The sequence below is a fragment of the Oryzias latipes genome, chromosome 3, assembly GCF_053564925.1.
Source record: "Oryzias latipes strain Hd-rR chromosome 3, Olatipes_Hd-rR_3.1".
NCBI lineage: Eukaryota > Metazoa > Chordata > Actinopteri > Beloniformes > Adrianichthyidae > Oryzias > Oryzias latipes.
The window spans coordinates 14,354,055-14,370,703 of record NC_136239.1 but is presented as its reverse complement, the minus strand read 5'-3'; the positions used below and the strand labels follow the sequence as shown (position 1 = coordinate 14,370,703).

At 42.0% G+C, this 16,649-nt stretch overlaps 1 protein-coding gene across 13 annotated transcripts in view; it reads left to right on the top strand.

Moving 5' to 3' along the window:
- myo9aa (myosin IXAa) overlaps window positions 1–16,649 on the top strand; it is a 106,929-nt gene extending 90,280 nt beyond the window's left edge. For 7 of the 13 annotated variants that reach the window (XM_078944228.1, XM_078944227.1, XM_020712158.3 and 4 more), the window contains 19 exons: window positions 3,559–3,658; window positions 3,842–4,057; window positions 5,313–5,410; window positions 6,551–6,681; window positions 6,810–7,024; window positions 7,107–7,223; window positions 7,312–7,491; window positions 7,595–7,648; window positions 7,795–7,906; window positions 9,506–9,567; window positions 9,697–9,889; window positions 10,409–10,537; window positions 10,637–10,742; window positions 11,223–11,354; window positions 11,762–11,885; window positions 12,869–12,889; window positions 13,091–13,296; window positions 13,381–13,523; window positions 14,668–16,649. In XM_078944228.1, the coding sequence (XP_078800354.1) occupies window positions 3,559–3,658; window positions 3,842–4,057; window positions 5,313–5,410; window positions 6,551–6,681; window positions 6,810–7,024; window positions 7,107–7,223; window positions 7,312–7,491; window positions 7,595–7,648; window positions 7,795–7,906; window positions 9,506–9,567; window positions 9,697–9,889; window positions 10,409–10,537; window positions 10,637–10,742; window positions 11,223–11,354; window positions 11,762–11,885; window positions 12,869–12,889; window positions 13,091–13,296; window positions 13,381–13,523; window positions 14,668–15,146 (2,818 nt within the window). In that variant the 3' untranslated portion in view covers window positions 15,147–16,649. Of the gene's footprint in view, window positions 1–3,558; window positions 3,659–3,841; window positions 4,058–5,312; window positions 5,411–6,550; window positions 6,682–6,809; window positions 7,025–7,106; window positions 7,224–7,311; window positions 7,492–7,594; window positions 7,649–7,794; window positions 7,907–9,505; window positions 9,568–9,696; window positions 9,890–10,408; window positions 10,538–10,636; window positions 10,743–11,222; window positions 11,355–11,761; window positions 11,886–12,868; window positions 12,890–13,090; window positions 13,297–13,380; window positions 13,524–14,107; window positions 14,165–14,667 lie in introns of all 13 variants that reach the window. The other 6 variants (XM_078944225.1, XM_020712153.3, XM_023952834.2 and 3 more) reach the window with 5 other exon arrangements.

Genomic DNA, 16,649 nt, shown 5'->3' with positions numbered 1-16,649 from the left:
ATATTATCATCTTTACGGAACGGAATCATTTTTAAAATCCCCTTTTTTGTCTCCTGCTGTTGTGAATGGGTTTTGAACCATTCGGCTTTGAAATGTGGCTTCAGTTCACAAACGTATCATTTGTAAGGAAATGTTCAGCTGAAATGAGCCTAAAGGTTAAAACTGAGCTAAACATAAATTAAAGGAAATAAGTATTAGATCTCTTGCTGATTTTGTACATTTGTCCACCTAAAAATATATTGACCATCTGTCATCTTCATGGTAGGTTCATCCGAAAAAGTGAGGTAGAAAATCAAGAAACTGACTTTAGTCAACTTTGTGTAAATATTTGTGGATTTGATTCAAGGAAATAAGTATTTGATCCTGGTTCTGGCTCCGGTTCACACAGACCAGTTATGGCTGGTTTTCTCAGAGGGTTACGGTCCAGTAAGGAGTGGTAAGGTACGTGGTATGGCCTTGCTGTTGTTTGCAGGCATTTTCAATATAGACTCATGACCAAAAGAGGACAAAGGAAAGCACAAAAACCCAAATGATTACTAACACTGGAAGCTAGCTTAAATGCAGCAGCTCTGCCCCAACCGTTCCGTTCCTATTTTCTGACCTACAACCAATTCTTTTGTGTTTAATGCCTCAATTTTACAAAGAAAACACTCAAAATATCAGCTGTCTGATCTGGACTGGGTCAGACAGCTCAGTGGAAACAAGACTAGACTCTCCTAAGACTCTCCTAATCAAGCTGTCATCTGAACTGATGACACCTGTTTGAACTAATCATCTGTAGGAAAGATACCTGTCCATAGAATCAGTCCATCAGTCAGACTCCAAACTCCATCATGGGAAAGACTAAAGACCTTTCAGTGGATTTAAGGGAGAGGACTGTAGACCTGCACAAGACCAGAATGGACTACAAAACCATCAGCAAGAAGCTGGGGATTAACAACTGTCACTACCGTTGATGCCACATGACTATCAATCGACCAATGCAGTGGGGCGAAAAGGTATTTAGTCAGTCACCAACTGTGCAATGTTTCCCACCTAAAAAGATGAGAAAGGCCTGTAATTTTTTTTAAAGAATTTATTTGTAAATTATGGTAGAAAATAAGTATTTGGTCATCTACAAACAAGCAAAATTTCTGGCTCTCACAGACCTGTAGCTTCTTCTGTAAGAAAATCCTCTGTCCTCCAGTCATTGTCTGTATTAATTATTAATGGCATCTGTTTGAACTCGTCATCTGTATAAAAGACACCTGTCCACAACCTCAAATAGTCCCACTCCAAACTCCACTATGGCCAAGACCAAAGAGCTGTCTAAGGACACCAGAAACCAAATTGTTGACCTGCAAAAGGCTGGGAAGACTGAATCTGCAAAGGAAAGCAGTTTAGTGTGAAGAAATCAACCGTGGGAGCAATTATTAGGAAATGGAAGACATACAAGACTCCCGATAATCTCCCTCAATCTGAGGCAAGATCTCACCCAGTGGGGTCAAAATGATCACAAGAATGGTGAGCAAAAATCCCAGAACCAAACGGGGGGATCTAGTGAATGACCTGGGACCAGACATGTCTCCCTGCTAAAGCCAGTGCATTTATGAGTACCCATCTACAGTTTGCTAGAGAACATTTGGATGATCCAGAAGAAGATTGGGAGAATGTTCTATGGTCAGATGAAACCAAAATAGAACTTTTTGGTAAGAACTCGTCGTGTTTAAAGGAGAAAGAAAGCTGAGTTGCATCCAAAGAACACCATACCCTACTGTAATTCATGGGGCTGGAAACATCATGCTATGGGGCTGCAAAGGGACCAGGATGACTGATCCCTGTAAAGCAGGGGTGTCCAATTCGAGGCCTCAAGGGCCGGTGTCCTCTATGTTTTCCAATCAATCTGCCTTTGAAGCTCCTAATTGGCTAAACACACCTGATCTAGGTAATCAACAGCAGATGAGGCAGGGTTTCTGGAAAACCAGCAGGTTGCCGGCCCTTGAGGCCTGGATTTGGACACCCCTGGTGTAAAGGAACGAATGAATGGGGCAGTGCATGGTGAGATTTTGAATGAAAACCTCCTCCCATCAAGCACATTGAAGATGAAACGTGGCTGGTTCTTTCCGCATGACAACGATCCCAAACACACTGCCCGGGTAACGAAGGAGTGGGTTCATGAGAAGCATTTCAAGATCCTGGAGTGGCCTAGTCACTCTCCAGATCTCAACCTCATAGAAAATCTTTGGAGGGAGTTGAAAGTCTGCATTACCCAGAGACGGCCCCAAAACATCACGGCTCTAGAGGAGTTGTATACCTCATAGTTGAGGTATACCTATGATGAAATAACAGACCTCTCTCAGCTTTTTAAGTGCACAATTGCTGGCTGACAAAATACCATTTTGCCCCACTGTAGGTCTGGGGCTCCAAACCAGATCTCAGCTGGAGGGTTTCCATGATCATGAGAACATTGAGGAATAGGCCTAAAACAATACGGCAGGAGTTAGTTGATGATCTCAAAGCAGCTGGAACCACAGTCACCAAGAAAACCATTTGTTATACTTTACATTGCCATGGTTTAACATTTTGGAGAGCTCAAAAGTCCCCTGCTTGGGAAGAAGCATTTGCAGGCCCGCCTGAAGTTTACCAAACACATTCATGATTTAGAGTGTGATTGGGAGAAGGTGCTGTGGTCAGATGAGACCAAAACTAAGCTCTTTAGCATCAACCCAACCCAACATGTTTGGAGGACGAGAAATGCTGCCTATGACCTCAAGAGCACCATCCCCACTGTCAAGCATGGAGGTGGAATCATCATGGTTTGGGGGCGTTTTCTGCACCGGACTACTTACTTTACCATGTGGATGGGCAGAGCCATAGACTGTCAAATCCTAAATGAGAACCTGCTTCCCTCCACCAGGAGGCTTAACATGGGTGGTGGGTGGTGGGTCTTCCAACATGGTAATGTCCCAAAACATCCAGCCAAGACAATAAATGAATGGCTGAAGAAGAAACATATAAAGGTCACAGAGTGACACAGCCAGTCGCTGAAGCACTTAGTTGCCAAGCGACACCCATCAGATCTGAATGATTTCGAAGACATTAGCAGAGAAAAGTGGACCAAAAATCTCCTGATGTGCAGAAACCTGACCATCCACTACCAGAAACATCTGACATCTGTGCTGAGAATAAGGGTTTTAACACAAAGTAATACGTCTTTCTGGTTCAAATGTGTTTTTCTCTCATTGAAATTCAAATAAATTTATATAAATTCTTTAAAGTGGGTTTTTCGATGTTCTTTGTGATTTTCTATCTCACTGTTTTAGTGAACCTACCATTTGATTAAGATGACGGACTGTCAATTTCATTTTGGGTGGGCAAACCTACTAAATCAGTATTCACTGTTTGTACTTATGGGGATGGCCAAAGTCTTTGTCTTTTTTTGTTGACCAAATTCATTGATGAATTGTACACATGCTGCCTCATATGGAAACCTCAGATTAAACAAAAAGAAATAGTTTTTTATGAGTAAAGTTGTTTTCTAAAGTAGTTTGTTCTTACATGAATCCGTCTCTCCTTCAGTTTCCACAGTGACTCTGTTACCAAAGAGACTCCGTTGACTGCTTCCACAGCTGGGCCTGGGCCAGCGTTCAAGCCCAACGATGGAGCCAGAACCTGGGATGTAAGCAACCTTTCTTTTTCTGTCCACATTTCTTTTTACTTTTGTTTTTTCCCTTCAGGCTTTTCTGGACTGTGTAAATCTGCTCTGACTGTAGCTTAGCTGGTGGCCTCCGTGAGCAGAATGCTATGAAGCTCTGACACACCCACTTCTCAACATGCGTTTGTCACCTCTGGTAAACTCCAGGTTGGCAGGTCGGGCCCAAAAAAGAAAGCCCGAATGGCCCGGACCCGCTCTGACTTCCTCACCCGTGGCGCCAGTCTGTCTGTGGACGGCGATTCAGACGAGGACGACTCTGACGTCCAGAGCCCCCTCAGCCCCCGTCATTTCACACTGCCCCTCTCCAAACAGAACTCCACCGAGTCGGGCTTAACAGAGTCCTGCTTCAGTGACTCAGACATGGTAACAGAAACTTCCAGACCCCTCTGCTGGATGAAAGCGGATCTTTCCTTTGACATTTCTAACCTACTCACGCTCACATCTGACTCAAACTCGGCTTCGAAACCAATTTGATTCAGTAGTTTTTCTGAAAGGGTTGGACAAATGTATTGATTCTGTTCTTTTTTAGAATAATGAACAGTACCTGACATCACTTTCATTGATTTGAGAAACTATGTCTGAAGCTACGTTCACACCTGGCATGTGACACGCATTCAGGAACGCGCTAAACATGGGTTCTTGAGTGTGTGTTTAGCCCATGATGTTCACACTGGATGAGCAGGGAGGGGCTTCTATTTATTTTTTATACTGTTTATTGGGGGATGTCCAGTTGGTAGAGGTTTGGTGCAAAATGTCAAAGCGGTACAAATCTTGCTCCAGGCTTTTCTTTCACAGTTCTATCCTGATGTATGAATTATATCTATTCCGGTTGGGCACAAACAGCAATTATTAATTTCTCCTAATTTACTCCCTCAAATTAAAGGGGGCGTCATCCATACGTCACGACCAGATCTGGGTCCCTGGATTTTGGTTTAACTTTCACTGTGTGTTTTGTACATAGAACCTGAAAACGGTTGTGGAAACTTGCGAGAGTTTTAAACACGTAAGCTCAAAATCCACGTTTAGGCATGTTTACGCATGTTTACATGGACTTTTCCATGGAAGTGACCACTGGGTCACACATTGCCAGGGACCTGGCAGAACGAGTGTGAACGTAGCTCAAAGATGACGCAAAGATGGTTTCTACATATTTTTTAAATGGTCTTTAAAATTCAAATTTTTAAAACTAAGCTTCAATGTTACAGAGATGGACAACCTTTGACACACTTTTTCCTCTGAAAATAATTAACAGTCTTGGATTTCATGTTTTTATCTTCTCACTTTTCCTGTTAAAACAGCTTTTCTTTCAATTATTTCTGGATCTTTTCTTTATCTTTCTCCTAATCAACAAAATCAGCATGACACTTTTTCAAAGCTCTCTTAGAAAGTTAAACTTTCAGTTCTTGGATAAATGTTTTTTGTCTTGCACAACTTTCCTGTATTGTAATTTGAAATCTGTTTTCATGACTTGTATTTATTTCTTTTAGTGTTTTGGAATAATGTAAATGTCATGATAATAGTTTGAAGAATTGCCTAATGCTTAGACGGAGACATAAATAATGCTAGAAGGCTAAACCATCCTAACAAAGAAAATGGATTTGATCTGATTTTGTTTCAGCTTGCAAGTTCGAAGGAGCAAAAGAAGCTGCAAAAAGCCATGTCGTCAGGAGATCTGGTCAAAGTTGATTCCATGCGCAAGAATTCACCGGATGAAAGGTTTTTTTACAAAGCTGCAATACATATATACACACACTCACTCACTTACTGGCCACTTTATAAGGTAAATCTTACTAGTACTGTGTTGGATGCCCTTTAGCCTTCAGAACTGTGTTAATCCTTGGTGGCATAGATTCAACAAGATGCTGGAAACATTCCTTCAGAGAGTTTGGTCCTTTGGCATGATAGCATCACACATTTGCTGCAGATTTGTCAGGTGCTCTATTGGGTTGAGATCTGGTGACTGTGGAGGCCATTTGAGTCCAGTGAACTCATTGTCATGTTCAAGAAACCAGTCTGAGATGATTCCAGCTAGATGGCATGCCTCATCTTGCTGGAAGTAGCCATCAGAAGATGGTACACTGTGGTCATAAAGGGATGGACAAGGTCAACAACAATACTTGGGTAGACTGTGGCATTGGAACCATGCTCAATTGGTACCAAGGGGTCTAAAGTGTTCCACCAGCCTGAACCGTTGGTTGATACAAGGCAGGATGGATCCATGCTTTTATTTTGTAGATGCCAAATTCTGACCCTACCATCCAAATGTGGCAGCAGAAATGGAGACTCATCAGTCCAGGCATCGTTTTTCCAATGTGTGAATTGTAGATTCAGTTTCCTGTTATCTGACAGGAGTGACACCGGGTATGGTCTTCTGCTGCTGTAGTCCATCTGCCTCAAGGTTAGACCTGTTATGCGTTCAGAGATGCTTTTCTGCAGTCCTCGGTTGTAACCAGTGGTTATTTGAGTTACTGTTGGAACCAGTCTGGTCATTTTCCTCTAACCTCTGACATCGACAAGGTATTTCTGCCCACAGAACTGCCACTCACTGGATATTTTCTCTTTTTCTCTGTAAACCCTAAAGATGATTGTTGGTGAAAATCCCAGTAGATCAGCCCATCTGGCATCAACAACCATGTCACCTTTCTTCCCCATTCTGATGCTCGGTTTGAACCGCAGCAGATCGTCTTAACCATGCTTACATGTTTAAATGCATTGAGCTGCTCCCATGTGATTGGCTGATTAGAAATTTGCGTTAATGAGCAGTTGGACAGGTGTGTCTAATAAAGTGGCCAGTGAGTGAATGTTTTGTTGTTAATGAGTTGCACATGGATCACATGTTTTTTTGTTTTCCACCAGGGTTCGTAGTAAGATGCGTTTCTGGGGCAAAAACAAGTATGGAGAAAAGAAGAACTCCAGAGAAAAGCTTTCATTTGGAGAATCACTGGAGGAAGACTATGGAGAGACCGGACTATTGCTTGGGGAGGAGGGTAAGATACCCGGACAAAATGCTTTTGTTTCAGAGACCCGCTTTTTCCATTTTATCCACTCCCTTGAAGATTGTATGTATCATCATTTAAACCATCTCTATTTGACGTTAAAGTTTTATTCCTTTCAGGTCAGGAAAACCTATCCTGCAGTCCTGATCTGACTCTGGATCGAGGCTTCAGGGACCTGAAGGAGAACAAAGAGCCGTCTCCCAAGGTGAAGCGCAGGCGCAGCGTGAAGATTAGCAGCGTGGCTCTGGAGCCCACCCGGTGGCAGAACGAGGCCCTGCAGATCCTCACCTGCACCAATGACTACAGGAGCATGAACGACTTCCTCATGAAGAAGGTGCAGCACACGCTAGACAGACAGACAGAAAGAGGAGGGTGAAGGTGTTCCACAGCCTCTAAACTTTAGCGCTGCGTTCCAGATCAGCGACTTGGACACGGAGGACAGCAAGAAGGACACCATGGTGGATGTTGTGTTTAAAAAAGCTCTAAAGGAATTCCGCCTGAACATCTTTAACTCCTACTCCACAGCACTCGCAGTAAGTTCTTCTGCTATGTTTGGGAAAACCCTTTCCGATTGAAGCTGCAAAAAGCAAACGTCTCAACTGTAAATCTGTTGCTCCACAGATGGATGATGGGAAAAGTATCCGCTACAAAGACTTGTATGCTCTGTTTGAGCACATCTTGGAAAAGACCATGCGGCAGGAGCAGAGGGACTGGAGGGAGTCTCCAGTGAAAGTTTGGGTCAACACCTTCAAGATTTTCCTCGATGAGTTCATGACTGAATACAAACCTCTGGACAGTAAGGTAACAGTCTGCAGTTAAATGCTCGCAGGTCACACTCAACTTAATTGTTTTTTTTAAATAAATCAAAATTAATACATTTATTGTTTTGCTTTCTTTTTTTTAGACTTCAGCACCCAAACCTGAACGGAAAAAACGCAGGAAAAAGGACGCCGACACTGTAAGCTCAAAATAACCCACTAAACATAGAATGTGCTCAGCCGGATGTTTAAATATTAGCATCAATGTCCATAGTCTGATCAGTTCAAAAGGAAATTGAAACCACTGAAGAAGTAACGGTTTCCTGTGCTCTGCTGCCCTCTACAGGTGGAGGAGCACAACGGGCACATCTTCAAGTCCACACAGTACAGCATCCCCACCTTCTGTGAATACTGCTCCTCTCTCATCTGGATGATGGATCGTGCCAGTGTGTGCAAATGTGAGTGTAGAGACCCTTTATGAACAAATCATTGGAATTTATTCCCATTCAAAAACACATTTTAAATTTAGCTTTTGGGACAAACCATGGGACAAACATTTTTGTCCAGTATTTTTATTTTTTTAAAGGAATTTAGCTGGACTATGATTTTTTTTTTTTTAAAAACAGCACTGTAATTGAACAGAAAACAGTCAAAATAAAGATTCTAAGGATAAAAATAATTAGAACGATGCATATAAATTGCATTCATATTACAGATTAATTAACATATTTATTTTATTAGTAGTTGCTCACGATGTCGAGGACTATGACATATGCGGCACTGCCTCACCTGCCTCCCCTGACCGCATGTCTCTGGTAGAAACGATTTTGTCCACCCACCCAAAGCACATTTTGCATGCAGTCAGATTTAAAATTGCCCAATTGGGCAACACTGATGTAGTTTCTAGATGCTAAGCTAGCAAATCTCACTGATTCTCGAAGATAGTTTTACAAATATTAACAGATTTTACCCTGAAAGTGAAATGCATCTAAATACAAGCATGTATTTGTTAATCAAAAGAAAGTTTAATTTAAATAGTTTGAAGCACAGATGTTTGTAGTCTTATACAAAAAAGTCAATGTATTTGGGTGTCAGCGCGTTAGTCAGGTGAATTGATAAAGTTTACATTCTCTTCTTACCCAAAGTAGATCTAATGTTGAGCTGCAGGATAACAGCTGTGTGCAGTTTGCTGTTTAAAAAAACAAACATAAAATAAACTTTTTGTCAAACTGTGTGAAACATTTCTACCCTCCGAGTCATTCCACGAGAATAGGACAATTTGTGTCCCTCTCTTACTTCAAGCTGTATTTAATATAATTATACATCAAGCCTTATATTAAGACAGCTTATTATATGCAATGAAATGCAAATTTAAAAATAATGAAATTGTGTTTTAATTAGAAACAATATTTGTTTTCCAACATACACCGTCAATTTCATTATGTCCCCCATGACCTAAATGAAAGATTACAGTGCAAATACCAACCAATTTTATTATAAAAAGTCAAGTCAACTTTTATTATAATCTTCATGGAGATTCCATATTGTACGTAACAGGGTTGAAAATTTACTTCAACCACAACTATCAATAAGGAAGATGTATAAAATCAAAATGATGCCTCAGAGTGGAAAATAATTTTTGAAAGTTAAACACATTCCCAAGAACTTAGAACATATTAAAAAAAGGAAACATTTTGGTAAAAAATGACAAATCTTTCATGGAATGACCCCTCCACAGGGACCTTTAGGTGAACCTAAACGCACCACCAACACACACATGCCATCACACCCATGTGAGCCAAGTCATGTTCCTGCGGTCCCAGCCGCCGAGCGCCGCCCCCTCTCCCTCCTCAGCCCTAATCAGATTGTTTTCAACTAGATTCATGGGGTCTGCCTCCTTGTCTGTCCACATAATCACAGTTAATTTCCGAGTCACCCAGGATGAGAGTTTTTCCTGTACAAGTTGGGTGAAAACTTGAGCTCCACGATGAGGAGGCACTGTCTTTCTGTGGGGAACACGGATGACCTGTTTGATTTCTCCGCCTGTGTTTATCCAGTGTGCCGATATGCCTGCCACAGGAAGTGCTGCCAGAAGACGACCGTCAAATGCAGCAAGATGGTAAGACAGCCATATTGTCTGCTCGCACAATAACATCCCATGACATCAATTATGCTATTTGGGGGACACTAGGGGAATAATGTTTTGTACAGCTTGCTGATGGCTCTGTGTTTGTTTTTGTGGGAGCAGTTTGATCCAGAGCTTTCCTCCAGGCAGTTCGGAGTGGACATCTCCCATCTGACTAACGAAGAGAAGACGGTTCCCCTGGTGGTGGAGAAACTCATCAACTACATCGAGATGCACGGCATCTACACCGAAGGAATCTACAGGAAACCTGGCTCCGCCAACAAGATTAAGGAGCTTCGCCTTGGACTGGACAACGGTAGGTTTCACAAGTTCACAATCCCTGAAGAGGAGGGGTGTAACGATTCATTTGAACAATTCCATTCATATCATGACTTGTTGTTGACGTAGCGATTTATAGTCGCCATTGATTCGTTTTCAAGGATCCGATTCGCTGACCTAAAATCAATCCAGGATATCTTTTCAGCCAAAAAATTCAACATGACTTTCCTAAATGAAAGTGTTTCCACATATTGAACTGTAAGGATGGCTCGATCATTTTTTGCTGCATCACACGTGTTATCCGCTGTGATGGTCGTTTAAAAAAAAGAAAAAAACAACCTACAATGTCTCACCCCAAATGGTATTTTCCAATATTGGTTAGAATCAATTTATTTCATTTTGAAATGATCTTATAGCTCAATTTAATTAACAATTTGCTTCAAACAGATGGATCTTGTTGGATTGTAGGAATATAAATTATTATTATTTATGAGAAATGAGGAAGTCTGACTACGTCGTGTTTTTTGGTTTGTCTGAACTCCCTGTGGTCGTACAGATGTGGACGGCATTAATCTGGATGACTACAACATTCATGTCATTGCGAGCGTTTTCAAGCAGTGGCTCCGGGACCTGCCTAATCCCCTGATGACATTTGAGCTGTATGAGGAGTTTGTACGTGCCATGGGTACGTACGTACTCAGCAGCTGATCCTGGAGGCTGTTCGCACTTTGCTCCATCTGCCAAAGCCGTAAACGCCATTTTCCTCCTATAAATGCTCCCGCAGGTTCACAGGACAAAAAGGAGATAATCAGGGGAGTTTATTCAATTATCGACCAGCTCAGCAGAACTCACCTGAACACGCTGGAGCGTCTCATCTTTCACCTCGTCAGGTAATAAAACCAAATGCTAGGGTGTTCTTTATAGATTAGAAATAGTGTTATCTAGCTATTTTTCGGTTCACCTTCGCATATTTTTTTTCCCAGTGCAATTCTGGGTGGGTTTTTTTCTACAGCGCACTGATCGGCTGTCGACCTTGTCAATCATGCTCCTCTGTTCATTTTGCCATATTTACATAAATCTTCAATTGCAAGCAGATATCTCTTTTCATTCTATAATACTGGACTTATTTTTCTTTGAAGGTTTGAACGTTGAGAGAGAAAAGTGAGAAATGTTCATGTCTTTCTGAGAAAAGAGTATAGTGTGAAGTGAGGAATCTTACAGCCTGAAAACATCTGTAATCCTACTGCACAGATTTCACCTGTCCCAGGTTATTTTTACAACGAAACCCCCGCGATAGACGAGGGAACACCCTAGTGCCTGAAAGATGTACTTCAGAGCAGACTGTTCTAACACTAACCTTGTGTGCTTAGAATCGCCTTACAAGAAGACACCAATCGGATGTCCGCGAATGCCTTGGCTATAGTTTTTGCTCCCTGCATCCTTCGATGTCCAGACACCATCGATCCACTGCAGAGCGTCCAGGACATCAGCAAGACTACAGCGTGAGATTCCACTCTTAGATCCCTCACCATATCCCTCCCATCCGTCTGAAAGTCAAACGCTGCAAATAGGAGAGATGTTTGTCTGAATTGTTTTTTTTCTCTAAAATTCCAGCTGAGCGCGCTCGTCAGTTTCACTAAACATGCAAGCTTACATGGAGGATAAACTCAGTAATTGAAGCAAAACAGCCCCATGCCATTTGTCTCTTTACATAATGTTCGTCATTATATCACTTCTGCTAAAGGCTTTAATTCTGTTGACTGTGCTTCAGATTTCCTCAGTCAGTGGAGGGTAGAATTGATGGCACGAGGACAAATGTTGCTAGTTTTCTTCTCTATAAATAAGATGTGTTTTTTTTTTGCTCCTCCTTTGATGTTTTTAAGTGTTTTTTCTTTGTTCTTGTCTGTAGGTGCGTAGAATATATTATTTGTGAACAGATGAATAAGTACAAGGTCAGACTAAAGGATATCAGCACTCTGGAGTTTGCAGAGAGTAAAGCCAAGAACAAACTCACCCTCATTCGTCGGTCAATGGTAAGATTTTCAGGAAATAACCGATGCTCCTTCTCTTTCCTACATAATGACTTATAGTTTTTTTTAATTGTCAAAGACCCTGTGACGTCCACAGATCATCATCATACTCTTGTTGCAGAATTCAGTTCACTTTCTGCTCTTCAAATGTTTTGCTTTTTGCTTTTCTTTCCTGTGGATGAAATCAAGCAGGTTATGTCATCATGCAGCTAACTCTGATTCAATTTTCTTAATGCTGTGCGCAGCACACAACACGGAGAATTGAAGGAATTTAGTTCAGCAAATAGAAGTGAGCCAAGAGAAATGTCTTTGTCTAACTAAAAACCAACAGAGGTGTGGTGCGGTGAAATGAGATGATTGTTGCTTTTTTACCTCTTAAGGCTACGTTCACACCGGTCACGTGATGCGCTTTAAAGCACGGGCTAAGTGCACATTCTTAATCGCGCATTTAGTCAATGGTGTTCACACTGGACAAGCTGGGAGGGGCTTCTCCTCTTTCTACTGTTTACTGACGCATGTCCGCCACCTACTGTATAATTCCGGCTGGATTCAAACCACAATTATTATTTTCTCTTCTATGATCAATCAAACGATTGGCACTTCCATGAATTAAAGGGACGCCATCCATAGGCCACTACCAAATCCGAGTCCCTGATTGGTCAAAGTTCAACCTGGTTTAACCTTAAACACTTGTTCAGTTGCCGCGCAATTCGTACATAGAGCCCGAAAACAGTCGTAGAAACTTGCGTAGGTACTCGTTAATGCAAGAGTTTTGAACGCAAAAGCCCAAAACGCGTACGCGTGTTTACATAAACTTTTCGTTTTAAGTGGACTCTGTGTGGGAACGTAGCTTTACTCCACTTCCCTTTTCCATTTTAGTGCAATAAAAACGGAAATCAATATCAAAAGAGACATTCATTGATGTCAGTTTTATTCTGCCTTTTCTGATTATTATTTTTTCTTTTACTTGTCACTTTTATTCATAGCATCAGAATGCAGCTAAAAAGGTAACACTGGTGTCAAACTGTGTTTGTTGGCGGTGTGCTGTTTTCCCTAAGCTTCCTATTGTCATGGTTCAGTCACTGCATGTCCATGTGGCTCCGTGCTTGTTGGGGGTGGTGTAAGGCCATGCGTGTGAAGCAGTTTTATTTTATTTAGCAGGGATCGACTGTTTTAGGGGTCTAAATTTTGCTTGGTTGGGTCCTCAGGGCAAAGGTCGGGTCCCAGGGCTAAGCTACCACGCTCCCTCCCCTCCGGTCAGCCCCCGGCTCCAGTCTGCATCCGAACCTGCCAGGGAGGAGAGCGGCGGCGAAGAGTCGCCGGAGGCCACGATCATCTCTGAACATCAGCAGGTGGCCATGCAGCACGAGGAGCGAGTGCTGGCGGAGCAAATCGAAAACCTGCAAAAAGAGAAGTACAAAAAATGGACTCCTGTGTGTTTGTTTACCACCCAACGCCCTAAAGAGGCTCAGTGGTGTTTATCACGTTTGTGCTGCAGGGAGGAGTTAACTTTTGAGATGCTGAGTCTGGAGCCGCGAGCATCCGATGACGAGACTTTGGATTCTGAGGCGTCCATCGGTACAGGCGACAGCTCCGAAAACCTGAATGTGGACTCTGAGGAAACCATTTCTGACGTCTCTGGTAGGAGTTTTATCCCAGCAAAACATTTCGTTTTGAGATTTTAGGGTTTCACTTACACAACACATAAATAAAATAAAAAAAACACAACGTCATTTAAAATGAAAAAATAAATGTATCAATTGCAATTCTTTACAAAGTATTTTGTTTTTAAACAAAACGTTTTTGAGTGAGGAAAATGAAGACATACATGGATCCAGTTATGTTCAGTAACATCAGAACATAACATCAGAATGGAGCGGAGCACGCTACAATATTTTTTCAACTGCATTTTTCATCTGCTCCTTATTCACAATGATTTTATTCAGAAGTACAATAAGCATAATTTTCTTAATGTATGTCATCAGAAATAAGCCACCAGAGCACAACTTACCTTGGACTGGGTCTTTAAACCTTTTAAATAAATCCACTTTTCATCAAACTAAATTTAAGACTTCCAGACGTTTTAAAAATCTTTACAACCATAAACGGAATAACCTTAATAATCAAAGGACATCTGTAGGGTTTTTCCAACAAAGTGCACACAAACTCTCAGGGAGGTTCACAGGATCACCACTAATCCAAAACTTCACTGTATTTCCACCAAGGGGGTCATTTATGGCAGAAAGAAATCAGCAAAGAAATCTAAACTTGTCAAACAAGACGTAAGTTAAAACACATTTTTTTAAATCACAGCAATTTAGAAATTGAACTAACATAAGTAGAGCTATAAATAAGTGGTTTTGAAAGAGTGAATGCATGGGATTGTTTGATTTTCATTGATTTGTGTTTTGTCAATTGAAATTTTAAGAACTGTCGTTTTTCTTCTTTTGTTATTCAATAAAACGGATTCTAAGTGTTGACACCTTGATGCCTGAATTTATTTCCTGCTAGAGAAAAAATCCTTTACGTTTTTGCTTTTAAGGAAGGCTAAAGTGAGGTGATTTTAGAGCCAAAGTGGTTTGATGCATATTTGCATAAAAAGGCATCAAGGGGTTAAGGCTCCTATAAAGAAATATAGAACAAAGTTTGGCTTTAATTGGTTAGAGCTGAACAAGTGATTTATCTTATTACACTTTGTGGTGTGTGGGGCCATCTCTACTTTTCTAGTTGGGAAAGGTCAAATACTCCAAATCAAATGAGTTTGGCAAAATCCTTTTGATTTCAGAGAGAGGTCCAGCTCTGACGTCCCCCTGGCCTCGCAGATCTGATGGGAGGAGCCACCGAGGCCATGCTCACCGCCGGCAGCTGGACTGCCGAGAAGCCGCAGAGTCCTGTTCCACCGTTTCCTCCTTCTCCACCTTATCACACTTCCACCCTTCCTCTTCTTCCTCCTCCTCCTCCGCCGCCAGCCGGAGGTTTCGTTTCCACACCAAGTCCGCCACTCTGGGCTCCGGTCCGGCTCACGCGTCCCAGACCTCCCGATTCGACAGCTTTGACAGCAGCCCACCCAGAGAGCCGGAGGTCGACGAGAAGCCCCAGTTCACCAGCCGCGGCACTTACAACCCAGAGAAGGGCAAGCAGAAACTGAGAGGAGCCCGGCATTTAGTGACGAGACACTCCAGACAAGGCCCCCAGGGGAGGGACCCCAGCACAGACGTGCCACAGCACATGGTCTTATACGGTAGCAATGAATTCATGGTGTGAAGGTCTCAGCAGAGCGTTGCCTGCTCAGATCTCTGCTTTTTAAAGCACCCTTACTTTAGCCTTTTTGTCAAAGACTCTATTGTAAAAAGAAAACCGGTGTCCACAAGTGCCACGCACAGACCTTCCCTCTCCAAGATGTCTGCTGGACTCACAGGAGAGAGTGGAGGAGCGGCCCACGTTCTCAATGTGCCTTAGATCCTCCAAGTTGGGAGCAGGAGGACGGAGGAGTGATGGAACATGCATCAGGGAGCGTTCCAGAGCCGGAACACTGACAGATGATCCAACGGACCTAAAGCTCAGAATTATTAGCTGCTTAATGAGTTTACAGTTCATAACAATCGGTAAAGAGCAGCAGATGGCTGTGCTATTAGAATTAGTTTTTCCTTATTTAATGAATTTTAACGTCAGAATTCTTTATAGGTTTATATAGAGGTATAAATACTGTACAAAGACAGAACACCTGCCTTTTCTGGCAGTTGGAGTCAAATATTTATCTTTTTTTTTTTTTGAGCCTTCTGGACAGAAAAGTTCAGATATGAGCAGTGGATGCTGCTTTTGTGTGCGTGCATGTGCTGATTCCCATGTATGGATGTGTTTGACAAAGAAAAAAACCCACTTTATTTTTAAGTCTTTGCTGCTCCCCCCCCCTCTCCTTCCTTTTACCTCCGTCACACGGGGAGATGTGACCATCAAAGGGACCAGATCAGCTGTTACATCATCTAACCGAAGGGGTTCCCGACTCTTTAACAGTGTTTGACTCTCTGGAAATTCCAGCGTTTTGCTGCTCGTCGGCCATGAAAAAATTGGAAATCATCCTACAGATCATTTGTACGGAGCAGTGTGTTTGCGTGTGTGTGTGTGGGGGGGGGGGGGGGGGGGGGGGGATCAACTCTCGAAGCCTTTTGTTACGCGCTCAAGCCCAAATTCACTCCTAATATTTGCTCAAAAGCAGCTATTCAAGAAATCATGAAATCACTTTGTCTTGTGTGGTTTTTACTGACTCCATTTGTTTCCTCCTTCATGAAGATGCTTCATCCTAACCTACAGTTAAAACTGAGGAGCACAGAGGATGATCCAGCAAATGCAGGTTTTAAACAGCATGGTTTATAGAAAGGTGCTAAATGTTATTTTGTCCTACGTTTTTGACTTGGATTAGTCAAAATGACAGTAAAACATGCTTTCTCACTGCAGACATTCCTGACCCCCCCCCCCCCCCCCCCCCCTCCATTTATTTATTTTGGTTGAATTTTTTGCTTTTTACATGTGCAATTAAAAAGAATGGAAGAAAGCTCAAAAAACCTATTAAGTTTGTGTTCAAGCAGCCTACACCTCCCACTACAGAAACATTTTTAACCCTTGACCTCTGAATATGTTTCCATTTATGAAAAAAAATGGAATTTCAATCAATGTATCATTTGTATACCACTTATAAAAGCAGAGGCAACCAAAGTGCTTAACATAAAATCAGAGACAATATGATACAATAAACAGCTGTTTTTAAAA